The 13,806-nt window shown below is 42.5% G+C and overlaps 1 protein-coding gene and 1 long non-coding RNA gene across 9 annotated transcripts in view; one reads left to right on the top strand and one right to left on the bottom strand.

The window, feature by feature from the left end:
* Positions 1–13,806, top strand: part of NKTR (natural killer cell triggering receptor) — a 58,524-nt gene extending 44,718 nt beyond the window's left edge. For 3 of the 8 annotated variants that reach the window (XM_019810862.3, XM_019810864.3, XM_045037782.1), the window contains 7 exons: positions 59–146; positions 606–751; positions 2,047–4,929; positions 7,730–7,825; positions 8,573–8,629; positions 9,151–9,255; positions 10,977–13,806. In XM_019810862.3, coding sequence (XP_019666421.1) covers positions 59–146; positions 606–751; positions 2,047–4,929; positions 7,730–7,825; positions 8,573–8,629; positions 9,151–9,255; positions 10,977–11,064 — 3,463 coding nt within the window. In that variant the 3' untranslated portion in view covers positions 11,065–13,806. Of the gene's footprint in view, positions 1–58; positions 147–605; positions 752–2,046; positions 4,930–7,729; positions 7,826–8,572; positions 8,630–9,150; positions 9,256–10,976 lie in introns of those variants that run through there. The other 5 variants (XR_006585628.1, XM_003992206.6, XM_019810863.3 and 2 more) reach the window with 5 other exon arrangements.
* On the bottom strand, positions 3,930–9,153 carry LOC123380171. The gene is made up of 2 exons (XR_006585629.1): positions 7,182–9,153; positions 3,930–6,429 (listed from the first exon to the last, which is right to left on the bottom strand). It is a non-coding gene; the product is annotated as an uncharacterized LOC123380171 (long non-coding RNA).

Genomic DNA, 13,806 nt, shown 5'->3' with positions numbered 1-13,806 from the left:
AATATTGAGAAGTCCACCTAGCATTTGCTTATTTTTAATTTTCAGTTTTCTTTTCCAGGAAGATTCCTGATGTTCCACCCATTGTAAGTGATCAGAAACCATCTGTATCAAAATCTGGACGGAAGATTAAAGGAAGGGGTACAATTGTATGTTTATTAAGACTTCTTTTTTCAAACTACTTATCTAAGCAGTATGTTTTTGCCTATAGGCAAAACCCCAGCCTTAATTTTAGGTATAATCCAACATCTGCTCAAGGAACTAGCTGTATTCTCCATAGGTATGGGAACGTACTGCTGTTAGATGAAAATTTATTGCTATGTTTTTAAGTATGAAATGGCCTGAGAAGCAATAAGTGATTATGTTGAGAAATCTTAGTATGTTGAGTAATCTAGGCTAATGCAGGTAACTGTTAGGATTTCAAAGAAAAAATCCCATTTCTTTTAGTCTCTTACGTTTGACATAACTTCGTACCATCCTTTTGGTACTTTAATCATTATAGCCTTTGAATGGCATCTGACTTTGGGTCTTACTCCTAACTCTGTCCTATAGCAGACTGTAATTGAGAGGTATTTTAAAAATAGTTATTCCTATCTTTGTTTTTAAAGCGCTATCACACACCTCCAAGATCAAGATCATGTTCTGAATCAGATGATGATGATAGCAGTGAAACTCCTCCTCACTGGAAAGAGGAAATGCAGAGATTAAGAGCATACAGACCACCTAGTGGAGAAAAATGGAGTAAAGGAGACAAGTAAGAGCCTTGAGTATAAGCACAGTTCTGTGTCTGCTATATTTTAAGTGTTAAGGGGAGAGAGACTTACCTCTGGACTTTTCATTAAAGACTTACATTGAAAGTTAGACTGTGACCAAAGAGAATACATTTGGAAATACTTGGCAGAAAGAGAGCTATTAACTAGGAGGGCTGATTGGCTTCAGGGTGCTTTTAAATCAAGATTCTGTTTTCCCTCATAAAACTATAAAACTACCGAATCTCTCAGAGATTTCCTGTACAATTTTAAAAATAATCAGCACCTGAAAATTATAGAGCAGGTTCTTTCCTAGCCAGGTCACTGGCTCTTAGTCACTGATGATTGAATAGATAGAAAATCTGTACCTTTCGTGTTGGTTAACTTCTGACCCCAGGGACTGTTGCTGCTTCAACGGTGTACCTGTCTCTTACCCTTAGTAACACCCCACAGTGGAATATCTGTTGTAGAAATGGGCCTGGCTCCAGAATAGCTAGTGAAAAACATACCAGTAGGACCCTTTATAATCGTTCACGGTAGAAGTCTCTTTTCCTCTTTGAGTGTCCAGTAGTATGGTTACAAGTTGGAAGAGGGAATAAAAGGTGCGCATCTGCTGTGTGAGAGTGATTTAGACACAGTGGTATGGAGGACTCTGAATTGTGGGCCCTGACGTGACAGGTTACCATTAAGATTGTAAAACTTGCATCTGTTTTTATGTGCTTTTTCCTCCATTTCTGTACTAATTTAACCAAAACCTTAAGAGAGAGTCTTGATTACCTCTGTGAAGCTGAAATAAAACAGAAGCCATGCTAGCTTCTCCAGACGCTTCTCTTTAAAGTTCAGGCAGCTCTCCTCTGTCTGCAGGGAATCGACAGAATTGTTTGGGAACTTAATTGGACTCTCTCTCAAAACTTGCTCCCAGAAGCAGAGGGTCATGAACAGATCCTGGGCGGGAACTCAGGATGTGACTGGCGCTCCTGTGATGAATTGCTTTGGTTTGGTTTGACTCTCAGAATCATTTTTCTGTCAAGTTTGAAATCCTTTGCTTAATTGAAACAAAAACAAAAAACTAAACTAAGTGCTTTTGTAAGTAACTCTGTTAGTAGTTGTCAGCGCGTGTCTCTGAAATCACGAGGCCTATGCCTCTGATTTATCCTTTCTAAAGTGTGGATAGAGTCAGTACTATGTTGTTCACTGGGCTTTTGTCAATGCATTTGTATTGACAGCAAATGTGTTTTAAACTTAAAGCATAGAAACATGCTTGTAAATAACTGCATGCATGTTGGGTCATTTTCTACAGATTAAGTGACCCCTGTTCAAGCCGATGGGATGAGAGAAGCTTGTCCCAGAGATCCAGATCATGGTCCTATAATGGATATTATTCAGACCTTAGTACGGCAAGACACTCCGATGGTCACCATAAAAAACGCAGAAAAGAGAAAAAGGTGAAGCATAAAAAGAAAGCGAAAAAGCAGAAACACTGCAGAAGACACAAGCAGACTAAGAAGAGAAGGATTATTGTACCATCTGACATAGAATCCTCAAAATCTTCCACCCGACGAATGAAATCCTCTTGTGATAGAGAAAGGAGATCTCGTTCTTCCTCGTTATCGTCTCATCACTCATCAAAGAGGGACTGGTCTAAATCTGATAAGGATGACCAGAGCTCTTCAACCCATTCCAGCAGGGACTCCTACAGATCTAAATCTCACTCACAGTCTTACTCTAGAGGAAGCTCAAGATCAAGGACTCCATCAAAATCCTCATCACATTCTCGAAGTAGATCAAAGTCCAGATCTAGTTCCAAGTCAGGGCACCAAAGGACAGCATCAAAATCACCAAAAAGAACAGCCTCTCAGTTAAGTGAAAACAAACCGGTTAAAACAGAACCTTTAAGAACAACAGTGCCACAAAATGAAAATGTCATAGTACAGGCGGTGGTGGCGGAAAATATTCCTGTAATACCACTGAGTGACAGTCCCCCTCCTTCAAGGTGGAAGCCTGGACAGAAGCCCTGGAAGCCCTCTTATGAGCGAATTCAGGAAATGAAAGCTAAAACAACCCACTTGCTGCCCATCCAAAGCACTTACAGTTTAGCAAATATTAAAGAGACTGGAAGTTCATCATCCTACCACAAAAGAGAAAAAAATTCAGAAAGTGATCGGAGTGCTTATTCAAAATACAGTGACAGAAGTTCAGAAAGCTCACCAAGGTCAAGGAGCAGATCTTCTAGGAGTAGATCTTATTCCAGATCATACACAAGGTCACGAAGTCTAGCTAGTTCACGTTCGAGGTCTAGGTCTCCCTCATCTAGATCTCATTCACGAAATAAATACAGTGATCATTCACGGTGTAGTAGATCATCATCGTACTCTTCTGTTAGCAGTGACGATAGAAGACGAGCCAAGAGAAAATACAGATCCAGCGGGAAGAAAAATAACACTTCTAGTAAAAGGCACAGCAGCAGTTCCGAAAAGACACTTCGCCATAAATATATGAAAAGCAGGGACAAGTCTTGTCAGAGAAAGTATAGCGAAAGCAGGTCATCTTTAGATTATTCTTCAGACAGTGAACAGTCAAGTGTTCAGGTTACACAGTCAGCCCAGGAGAAAGAGAAGCAAGTCCAAAAGGAAATGAATAATAAGCAAGAGAGAAACAGAGATGAAGAGAAATCCAAGCCCGAACAAGAATGCCCTCGTTCAAAAAAAAGAGCCTTGAAAGAGAATCTTTCTGATCACCTTAGAAATGGCAGTAAGCACAAAAGAAAGAATTATGCGGGAAGTAAATGGGACTCAGAATCAAACTCCGAACGAGACGGAACTAAAAACAGTAAAAATATTTCCCGGCCATCTTCTGATAAGGAGGAAGGTGAAGCTACATCAGATTCTGAGTCAGAGTTTGGTGAAATTCACATCAAAGCCAAATCCACAACAAAGTCTTCAGCAAGTACTTCACTGCCTGATGGTAATGGTGCTTGGAAGTCAAGTAAACAGCGGTCTTCGACCTCTGATTCTGAGGGGTCCTATTCCAATTCAGAAGACGCTAGAAGAAAGGCACGGAAGCACAAACACGGGTCAAAGGAAAATCTTAAAAGGGAACAGACCAAAAAAGCAAAAGAGAAATTGAAAGGGAAAAAAGACAAAAAGCACAAGGCTCCAAAACGAAAACAAGCATTTCATTGGCAGCCTCCACTAGAATTTGGTGAGGAGGAGGAAGAGGAGATTAGTGAAAAGCAAGTTACTCAGGAGGCAAAAGAGAAAAAACAAGTTTCTGAAAACAGTGAAGCCTTGAAAGAAAGTATTGTGCAAACTGAGAAGCCCTGTGAAGAGGGCAACCTTTCAGGTAAATGTAATACAGTAATGATTCCATCAGATATTGATCAGCCTGCTAAAGATGATAGTAAACTCAGCATTTCTCCTAGAGCTTTAAATACTGATGAAAATGTAGCTGCTTCTCCCTCAAACGTTCAGCATATTGCAGAAATTGTCTCAAGTGGAGTGGAAGATGTGCTTCAGACAGATGACAACATGGAGATTTGCACTCCTGATAGGAGTTCCCCAGCAAAGGAGGCATCCCCTCTAGGAAACTCAAGGCTCGACACCCCAGATATAAACATTGTTTTAAAGCAGGATGTGCACACGGAGCGTCCTGAGGGAGAGGAGCTGAAGCAGGAAAGCAGCATGTCTGAAAGCAAAACAATGGGGGACATGGGCAAACAGGACGGCGGCCCCACTGGCATTGCCAGTGCTGCAGAAAGCACCGTGAAGAGAGAGGTGGCTGAGAAGAGCCAGATCGGTCTCTTAGATAATAAATGGAAGCCCCTGCAAGGTGTGGGGAACGTGGCCGCTCCGGCTGCTACTACATCCAGCACTGTGGAAGTGAAGGCATTGACTGCTGCACCTGAGATGAAGCCACAAGGCTTGAGGATAGAAATCAAAAGCAAAAATAAAGTCCGGCCTGGGTCTCTCTTTGATGAAGTAAGAAAGACAGCACGCTTAAACCGGAGGCCAAGAAATCAGGAGAGTTCAAGTGATGAGCAGACACCTAGTCGAGATGGGGATAGCCAGTCCAGGAGTCCAAGCAGATCTCGAAGTAAATCTGAAACCAAATCAAGACACAGAACAAGGTCTGTCTCCTACAGTCACTCAAGAAGTCGATCACGAAGTTCCACATCGTCTTATCGGTGAGCCCTGTATTTATTCTCTTTCCTTTTTCCCTCCCAAGGAGAGTCTGTTATTTTTAGCTTGGAAGAACATCAGAATTAGGGACAAGATTACTATTTCCAAATGTCTGGAAGGGAATGAGGGGAAGTCTTGTGCTGTGTGACCCAGAGAGCAGATCGAGAGCATAGGAAGTGGAGATTTTAGGGGAAGAAATTTGGGCTCAGTGTCAAAAACTATTAGCTTTTCAGGGCGCCTGGGTGGCTCAGTTCGTTAAGCGTCCGACTCTTGCTTTCAGTTCAGGTCACGATCTCACGGTTTAGGAGTTTGAGCCCCACATCGGGCTCTGTGCTGACAGTGCGGACCCTGCTCGGGATTCTCTCTCTCCCTCTCTCTGCCCCTCCCCCACTCACGCTGTCTCTGTCTCTCTCAAAATAAATAAACTTAAAAAAAAAGTATTAGCTTAATCAACTAAAGCTCTTTGGCAACAGAGATGAGTTGCCGTGGTAGATGGCAAGTCTCTCTCTTTCAAGGTGTGATGTTGTTCTCCCACCTCTCTGTGATGCCGTAGAAGGGAATCTGAACATATAGAACTGTGTAGGATTTAGAGATCATTAACCCTCCATTTTACACAAGTGGAAGGTGAGGGCCGGAGAAGCACAGTTACCTGCCCAAGACCTGCATCTGGTTGATCTTTATTCAAGGATTGGGGGAGGGGCCTGGCAAGACCGATCATCTTTAGAATTATGTATTTTGGTTCAGGTTGCCTGTAACTTTGGTCAGCATAGACAGTGCAGAGAATGAGAATTTTTACAAACTAAAAAATTAGTGATGGTGGCATGAAGTTAGTAATTTGTATTCCTTTTTAAATTTTCTTTATAAATAGTTCACGGTTTTACCTCACTGTCTCTTAGTTACTCCTATCCATTAATATATTATTGTGCTTGGTCTTCATCACTTGAACTTAAAACATAAGAGTCTTCGAGAACTTTTTTCCCCTTTCTAGTTGTTCATCTTCCCTTTCCCACCCAGATTTCTTTCAAAATAGGAACCAGTACGTGCCATCTGTAGTAGCAGTGCCCCATTTACTCTTCAGTTGCTTGCAGGCTGCCTTCTGTGCCGTCCCTCCCTGCTTCTCCCTAAGCGGGCTATTTTCAGGTACTTCGCCGGAGTGCCAGGGCATGTTTTCAGTCCTCTCCGGTCTTCTGGCACCTGCCGGTGGTCCTCCTCTTCCCTCTCAGACCGTTCCGTGCTTGTGTTGTGGGCTCTTCTTCCTCCTGCCCTGACTCGCAGCAGGCCTGGAGAGCTGGTGAATCCCGGCCTGTTCTCTCTAGGTTCGTAGGCCAGGTGCAATCAGCTATGGAGCTACTTTGGCTCCCTGTCTGCTCAACGTCTGCCTTATCATTCACACTCCAGCAGTTCTGAGCTCTGGTTGATGCTGGCCACTCACTTAGCTTCTTACTGCTTGCTGCCTTTGGAGTGGCTGGCCTTTCATCTTCGAAATGAAGACAGGCTTAGAAAGCCTAAGGAATTTGCTTTAGGTTATGCAGCTGATAGACTGGACAGCCTCCCTGTTTTGGTTACTTGCCTGGCCCTGACTCCCCTGGCCACACTGTGACTTCACTAAGTCGGGAACTACTTCCTACTCATCTTTTAGTCACCTCACAGAGTCTGCTCTATACTTGTGGAGTCATTGAAAAAAAAATTGTTGAATAAATGACGGGAGTCTTACTAGAAGACAATGTGTTCCATTTTCTTATAGATAAACTGGAAGCACATCATGTCTTCCAAAACATAAGTACATAGTGAATAAAATAAAACCTATGAGGGGGCGCCTGGATGGCTCAGTCGGTTAAGCGTCCAACTGTGGCTCAGGTCATCATCTCGTGGTTTGTGATTTCGAGCCCCACATCGGGCTCTCCACTGTCAGTGCAGAGCCTGCTTAGGATCTTCTGTCTCCCTCTCTCTGCCCCTCCCCTGCTCATGCTCTCTCTGTCTCAAAAATAAACATTTAAAAAAAAAAAAAAAAACAACTATGAAAATGTTACATAGCAGCCTAGACATAGCGGTATTGTTCTGTCCTAAATGACAGGTATAAAGTTGGGGGAAAAGGGTGGGGAGCCAAGTGAATGCGGGCTGGGTGGGGGGGGGGGCAGAATTGTGCTACTTAAGTTCCTTGTTGTAGTAAATAGATACAAAAAAATAAAACAAATGATTAGGTATAAATAAATAATTTAAAATGTCATCTAGTTTAAAAAATAGAGCTTTGACATACCTGATACATCCCTACCCTCCTTTCTTCTAAAGTTGAACATTATTCTGAACTTTTGTTATAGTTTTGTTGTTTTTCTTCAGTTTTGCCAGAGATGTTTCTATTTGTATAGTGTTTTTGTAGGTTTTCAAAAAGATCTTTATACATACATACGTAATGTGTTCTATTTATGCATTTTTCACTTAAGTTCCAGGAGATGTCTCTGTTGATGTATGTAGCTGTAGTTCAGTCATTTTCCTACATTAGAATATTTTGCTGTATATCTGTGCATTAATTTTTTCCCCCATTCTGTCATTGATGGAGATTTGGATTATTTCTTCTTCCGATATTACAGATAGGGTTCCAGTGAACACACCTTTAGCAGCCTGTTCTGGTTTTTTCCATTCTGTTCAGTTTAAACACTATTCATAAGCTACCACTGTCACACCCACAGTGAAGAGTTCCATGAAAGACTTTTCCTTTTGTTGTGTTTTCCCCTTCCCACTGTACTAGTAAGGCCTTGAACAGCAAGGTGAGTTAATGTAATTGTGCTTTTTCACTCTTAATTGTAGATCACGAAGCTACTCTAGAAGTCGGAGCAGAGGATGGTACAGCAGAGGCCGCACAAGGAGCCGGAGCAGCTCCTACCGCAGTTACAAAAGTCACAGGTGAGCTTGGGAACCCCGCCCTCCCGTGTGGTCTCCATCCTGTCTGCTCTTCTGGGCGTGCACAGGCAGAGTGGGGGAGCTGTTGAGAAGAATCCTGTCACTGTTGAATACTAGACAGGCCTGTCGTCTCGTCCGGTTGTTTCTAAGAACTGTCAGATTCTCACTGGCTCTTCTCAGGATGTGATCTTATCAGAGTGAGGAAAGAGAAGCAGTAAAAATATTTAAAAGAGGCCCTGCCCGCCAGCTCCCCCTCCCTCCACCACCAGTACATCTTCCTTAACCTTAGTTCACCTCTGCAGTCACCTCTTTCTTGACTCGGAGTAGGGATTGGGATAGGAGGACTGATTTGTTAACAGGGGCCACAAGATGAAGCATGTCGGGGGTGACCCCAGGTCTCTATTTCTTCCACGTTCTTGAAACCCCCTTGCCTCTCAGGCATTTTCCAGTGCTGCAACTTCATTTTACTTACAGACGTCTGACCTGTGCAGACCCTTCCCTCCCCACCCAGTTCGAACCTCCCCAGAGACTTTCGTCATGTGCATCTCCTGGAAGAATTGAATAAAACATAAGCTTTCTAATGATAACCAACCTGGCTTTTAAAAAATACAACATACTTTTGATATACAAATGAAATACAGCTACTGGATTTCATTGTGTTTTTTCCTTGGTGGGCAAAGAAATGTCTAGATTTTTTATATAGCCTGTCCTGACCCACAAGATGATGGTCCCTCATGTGATTAATATTAGGACATCCAGCAGGAGCAGATCCAGGAGCAGCTCGTACGACCCCCACAGTCGGTCCAGGTACGGACGGGGGTGGGGAACCATTTGTGGGGGCGGGATTGAAAAGCCTTGTTTTATAAAACCCTTCACTTCCTTTTCAAAAGTGCTGTATTCTGTTGAAAAGTGTAGATACCTGTATGTGTCTCATGTAATCCTACCCTATCTACGTGAGGTCTTTTTGACAGCTTTTATCTGTTGGCCCATGGGACTCTAGTGTCAAAAGTGACCATTGATGACCAGTTGTAATGGCAGGTGTTTATCGGATATAATTGCCTAATAAGATCCACCACCTTCATTCAAACTTAACTCAGTGTCAACTTCGTGATATTTTTCAATGCAGAAAATAAATGAACATTTTTCTTTTTACTATGGTAAGTCTGACTGGGGCAATTGTTCAGTGTTTCCAGTACTTGCTGTGCAGCTGTGTCCTCGCAGTGTCATCTAGGCCCTTGTTTTCGAGAACACTGATCAGGTCATAAAAAGAAATGGAAGCATATAAGTATCTGAGTGGGAAAATTGAGTGTGTGTTGTTGCTGTTGAAGCAGGTCCTACACTTACGATAGCTACTATAGCAGGAGTCGGAGTCGAAGTAGGAGCCAAAGGAGTGACAGTTACCACCGAGGCAGAAGTTACAGCAGGCGGTCCAGGTGGGTCCCCCTCCTTTAGGGCACTGCACGGTACTGTGGGCACTTGGTGCATGAGGTGACAGACAGCTAATAGAAGAGAAAGCATAATCTTGGGAGGACAGAAATATTTTTCTCTTCTCGAATTTCAGCAGTCCACAGGCAGCTACTAAATAAAAGTGGCCGTTGTGTTAAGGGTTGCCGGGTCAGGTTTGCTGGGTATTGTTACATGTGTGAATCCAAAATGGATCTTGTAATACTTACATATCTTTGAATAGTTTGCAAGGAGTAAAGAGAGAAGGTCACCTAAACCATGGGCCATTCTTTTAAATAGGGCTAGTTGCTAAAAATAGCAAAACAGATTTGTTAATTTTTTTTAATCAAAAAATGTATACTAAAATGTCATCATTTGCTTCAACAGCAGAGTTGAGGTTTATATCATCAATTGTTAGTAAAAACATTTTTATATATTACAGATATTTACACATATTACATTTTATGTAACATATTTTGGCTGGTACTGTAAGAGTCTTTGTGTTGACTTTTTATGGTGTCCCTTTCCTAGTTGCTTTTTTGGTCTTAACCCTTCTCCCATTCATTGCAACTACTGTCAGTGATCCTTGTTGAATATCGGTATAATCTAAACACCTCCCTTGGTTGAAACTCTTGAAGGACTCCCTGCTGCCAGAAGGGCGGGTCTAGGCTCTTTCTTTAGCATTGCATGTAAGGCCTCCCTACCTACCAGCTCCAGCTGGGGCTTTTCTGTCTTCCCTCCTTTAATGTGCTAGAACCTTTCCTTCTGCCTGGAGATACACACGCCTCTTGAAATGGCCAATTCCCACCTACCTACCCCACAGGCCTCAGCTGCAACCCACTGCCCCAGGAGGCCCGCCCTGACTGTTCACCCTGAGTTACACCACCCCCACCTCCCTGCCGTGTGCCCTATTTGTCTTGTCCACTATTCTGTACTGTCCTTGAGCCCCAGGAAACTATACTTGCTCTACTGTGTATGTCCTAGCATTTGGCAAAGTGACTGGCTCCCTGAATTTTTTTCAAAATAACTGAATGGTGACAATTGCCAGGTCCTCTTGACTTAGTTTCCCAGAGGTCCTATCTGCATGCACCTGCCCTACCTTCCTCCCACATCCCTCATGGGGTCCCCATTTTTTTTTTTTGGCTTCCCTTTTTTTTTTTTTTTTTTTTTTTTTAATTTTTTTGGAGTGAGGGGTAAGTGAGGGAGGGAGGGGCAGAAGGAGAGGGAGAGAATCTTAAGCTGCCCCATGCAGAGCTCCATCTCACGACCATGAGATCATGACCTGAGCTGAAATCAAGAGTTGGATGCTTAACCGACTGAGCCTCCCAGGCGCCCCTTGGTTTCCATATTTTTAATGAAACTATTTGTGTACCTTTTTTATCCCTTGCTTCCTCGGTCTCATTAAATATTGATGTTCAGTTTGGGTAACATGGAAAATTATTCTGCTCATTTGCATGTGGATTTCAAGTAATTTCCCAAGATGCGATGTTTCTTTATCTTAACGTTGATATTACTGTTCTGTCATTTAAAACGTCTTTGAAAAGTCTACACTGTTGCCACAGTCAAGACCCCACTCATCCACCCACTGTGCTCTGCCACATCAGTATTGCTTTCAAGCCACTCATATCAAAAAAAAAAAAAAAAAAAGGCTTCAAGAGGAATTCAAAGGGTTGAAGTTAAAAGGTGTCTGTATATTTCTTTTGTTATACAGGAGTTGTAGATCTTATGGCTCTGACAGTGAAAGTGACCGAAGTTACTCTCATCACCGGAGCCCCAGTGAAAGCAGCACATATAGTTGAAAATGTCCCCCCCCCCCCGTTTTTTTTATACAAATTATATCTTATTTGTAAATATCTGGTAACTTAAAAGTTGGAGAAACTTAATGGCAGTCTGTTGTTCTATTTCAATATTAGAGATAAGTTTCAAAAATAGGCACTTAATTGTTATCGTTCATTTACATGTACACAGAATTTAAAATACAGATATGTCTCCTAAAAATATTTTTATGCCACATTTTACAGTAGCCAACTATGGAAATGAATTTCATTTTCTTGAATCAAGAAATCATGAAATTTAAGTATCATTTGCAATATTATTTTAGACAGATGATTTCTTTCCATCTCATGTATTCCTTAGAATACAGATTCTTTTTGCCCGTTTTTCAGGTTTTAGCATATATGCTGCCAAGCATAGAACTGTGAAGAACTGTTAAAGGTGGCCAAATATTTATGTACCAATCACACAGTCTCATACATACGTGCTCTTAAGAACAAACCACCCAGAATTGATACTTGATGGTAGCCAGGAATATAAGGCAGTGGCTCTGGAGTTCTTCATTCTTTCCTTACTTCTTGGTTGTCTCAGAGGATCGGGAAAAGTGGTCATCATACAGCCCACTCCGGCTGGCAGGTGAGGTTCAAAAGAATAAATCGGCCTTAACTGTGTACCTGCACTGTCCCTAAGGACCTAATGTTTTATGTGCTTTTTAATGAATATTATCCCAAGTTTAGATTGTAGAAACAATTCTATTCCAGTTCATGTTTTGGTGCTCGGTACCTTTTGGTGCCTCTTTATGTATACTTTACGTTAGAATCTCTTAGAAGAGAGATTATTATTATTATTATTATTTTCATTCACTGGCGCCAAACGTTCCTTCTGAGCTGTATTCACTTTAAATATTTGGAGGGCTTCTCTCCAGCTCAGGTGTGGCCTGGGGTCCTCCGGAGCAGGCAGGACTGACCCAGAAGGTTGTGTGGCCGCTCAGGGCTGCTGCACGTAACTGACATGTGTGCCTCGGGAAGAGTCAATTGAAGAGTGGACTTCAAAGTACCACCAAAACCTCACTGCCACCATCCTGGAGACACTTGGCAGAGCTTTTAAGTCTTTCAAGTAGGAGAGAGAGATACCACAACAGCAGCTGAACTGTTCTAAGCACCAGCATGTTTTTCCTCTTTCTGCCGTGACCCGCTCTGACTCGGTGAAGCCTCGCACGACACGAGGAAGTCCGGGACATCACACAGGGGAAGAGGGTGTGCACGACTGCACAGATGACACATTTTCGGTTTGGGGTGGTTCCTCCAAAAAGGATTTGACCTGTAAAAACTGGTGTGATTTTTTTTTTTTTTTTTTTAATCTTTGAGTTTTTCCCCCAAGTGTACTTAATCACCTTAGTGCCAGTTTAATCAGTTACGCAGAAGAAAATCCTACTGGATGTTGGGTGTGGAACTCTGCACCAACCCAACCCAGGCCTTGGCTTGGGGTACATGGGAAGTGGGAAAGAGCCCTCAGTTGGAGGGATTTGACAGCCTTGGATGGGTGGAGGGGAGACCTTGGATATATTAAAACGGTCATCCGTAAAAGGTTCATAAACAGGGTTAAGTGGTCAGCTGTTTGCCAGGTTGATAGAGTACGTTAGAAAACAGGACCCAAGTCAAATAAATGGACTTCTTAGTGAACACAAAACAATGTGTGATTCATGTGAAGGGTTTTCAAAAGTTGCCTGTAATATTCAGTGGGGGAAAAAAAACGCATTCAGAAGCCCAACAAACTGCCAAATCTAATTAGGTTAAGAAAAGTTACCCTTAGACGATGTATTTGTTTTCTGCTGCTGTGTAACAAAGTACCCCAAACTTAGCAGCATAAGACAACGCCTGTTTCTTAGCTCACAGTTCTGTAGCTTGTGAGTCTGGCACAGTGTGGCTAGATTCTCTGCTCAGGGTCTCACAAGGCTGAAATCAAGGGTCAGCAGGGCAGCATTCCTTTATGGAGGCTGTGGGGAAGAGTCTGCTTCCAAGTTCATTCAGTTCCTTGCTGGCTGTCATCTGGAGGCTTCTGCCTCAGCTCCTGAAGGCTGCTCTCATTCCTTCTCGCGTGCTCCCGTCCATCTTCAAATTCTCAATGGCCCATCTTCTCACGCCTCCCATCCCTCTGCCTTCTTCCTCTGTTTTAAGGTTCATGTGATTAGATCAAGCCCACTGATCAAGTCTCCCTATTTTAAGGTCAGTTCTGCCATAGAACATAACATAATCACAGGAGTGACTGCACAGGCACGGGTTCCTGGGATTTGGGCATGGAGTTGGGGGAGGGGGGCGGGGTGCAGGCCATTCAGAACCCCACTTACCACAGACCATCACTGCCCATTGCGCTGGAGTTTCATCCCAACAAGGTGGGCCCTGGAAGCCTCATTTGTTTCTTCCATGGACAAGAACAGCCCTCAGCCGTAGCATTCAACTGTGTGTTTACTGAATGAACTACAGAAACAGCTTTTCTGCCTAGAGGGGATTGTTCTGTATTTTAAGTTATTTTTTAATAAAATTTAATTATGTTGTGTATTGTGCTTCTTAATAGAAAATGTATTATTGGACTGTTTTTGTAATGTCGTTTACTGCAAATGAAACATGATATAGCTGGTATTGTTCAAAAACTGTAGAGAATACTTTTGTACATATTGGCAATGTCTAATTTGTATACACTTCATTTAAATGCTCCTAAAACTTGAAAAGGGGGACCTTGTAGAAATTAAAATATATACTTAGTCTAAA

Source organism: Felis catus, chromosome C2 (assembly GCF_018350175.1).
Source record: "Felis catus isolate Fca126 chromosome C2, F.catus_Fca126_mat1.0, whole genome shotgun sequence".
In the NCBI taxonomy this organism is placed as follows: Eukaryota; Metazoa; Chordata; class Mammalia; order Carnivora; family Felidae; genus Felis; species Felis catus.
This window is presented reverse-complemented; position numbering and strand designations above follow the sequence as displayed.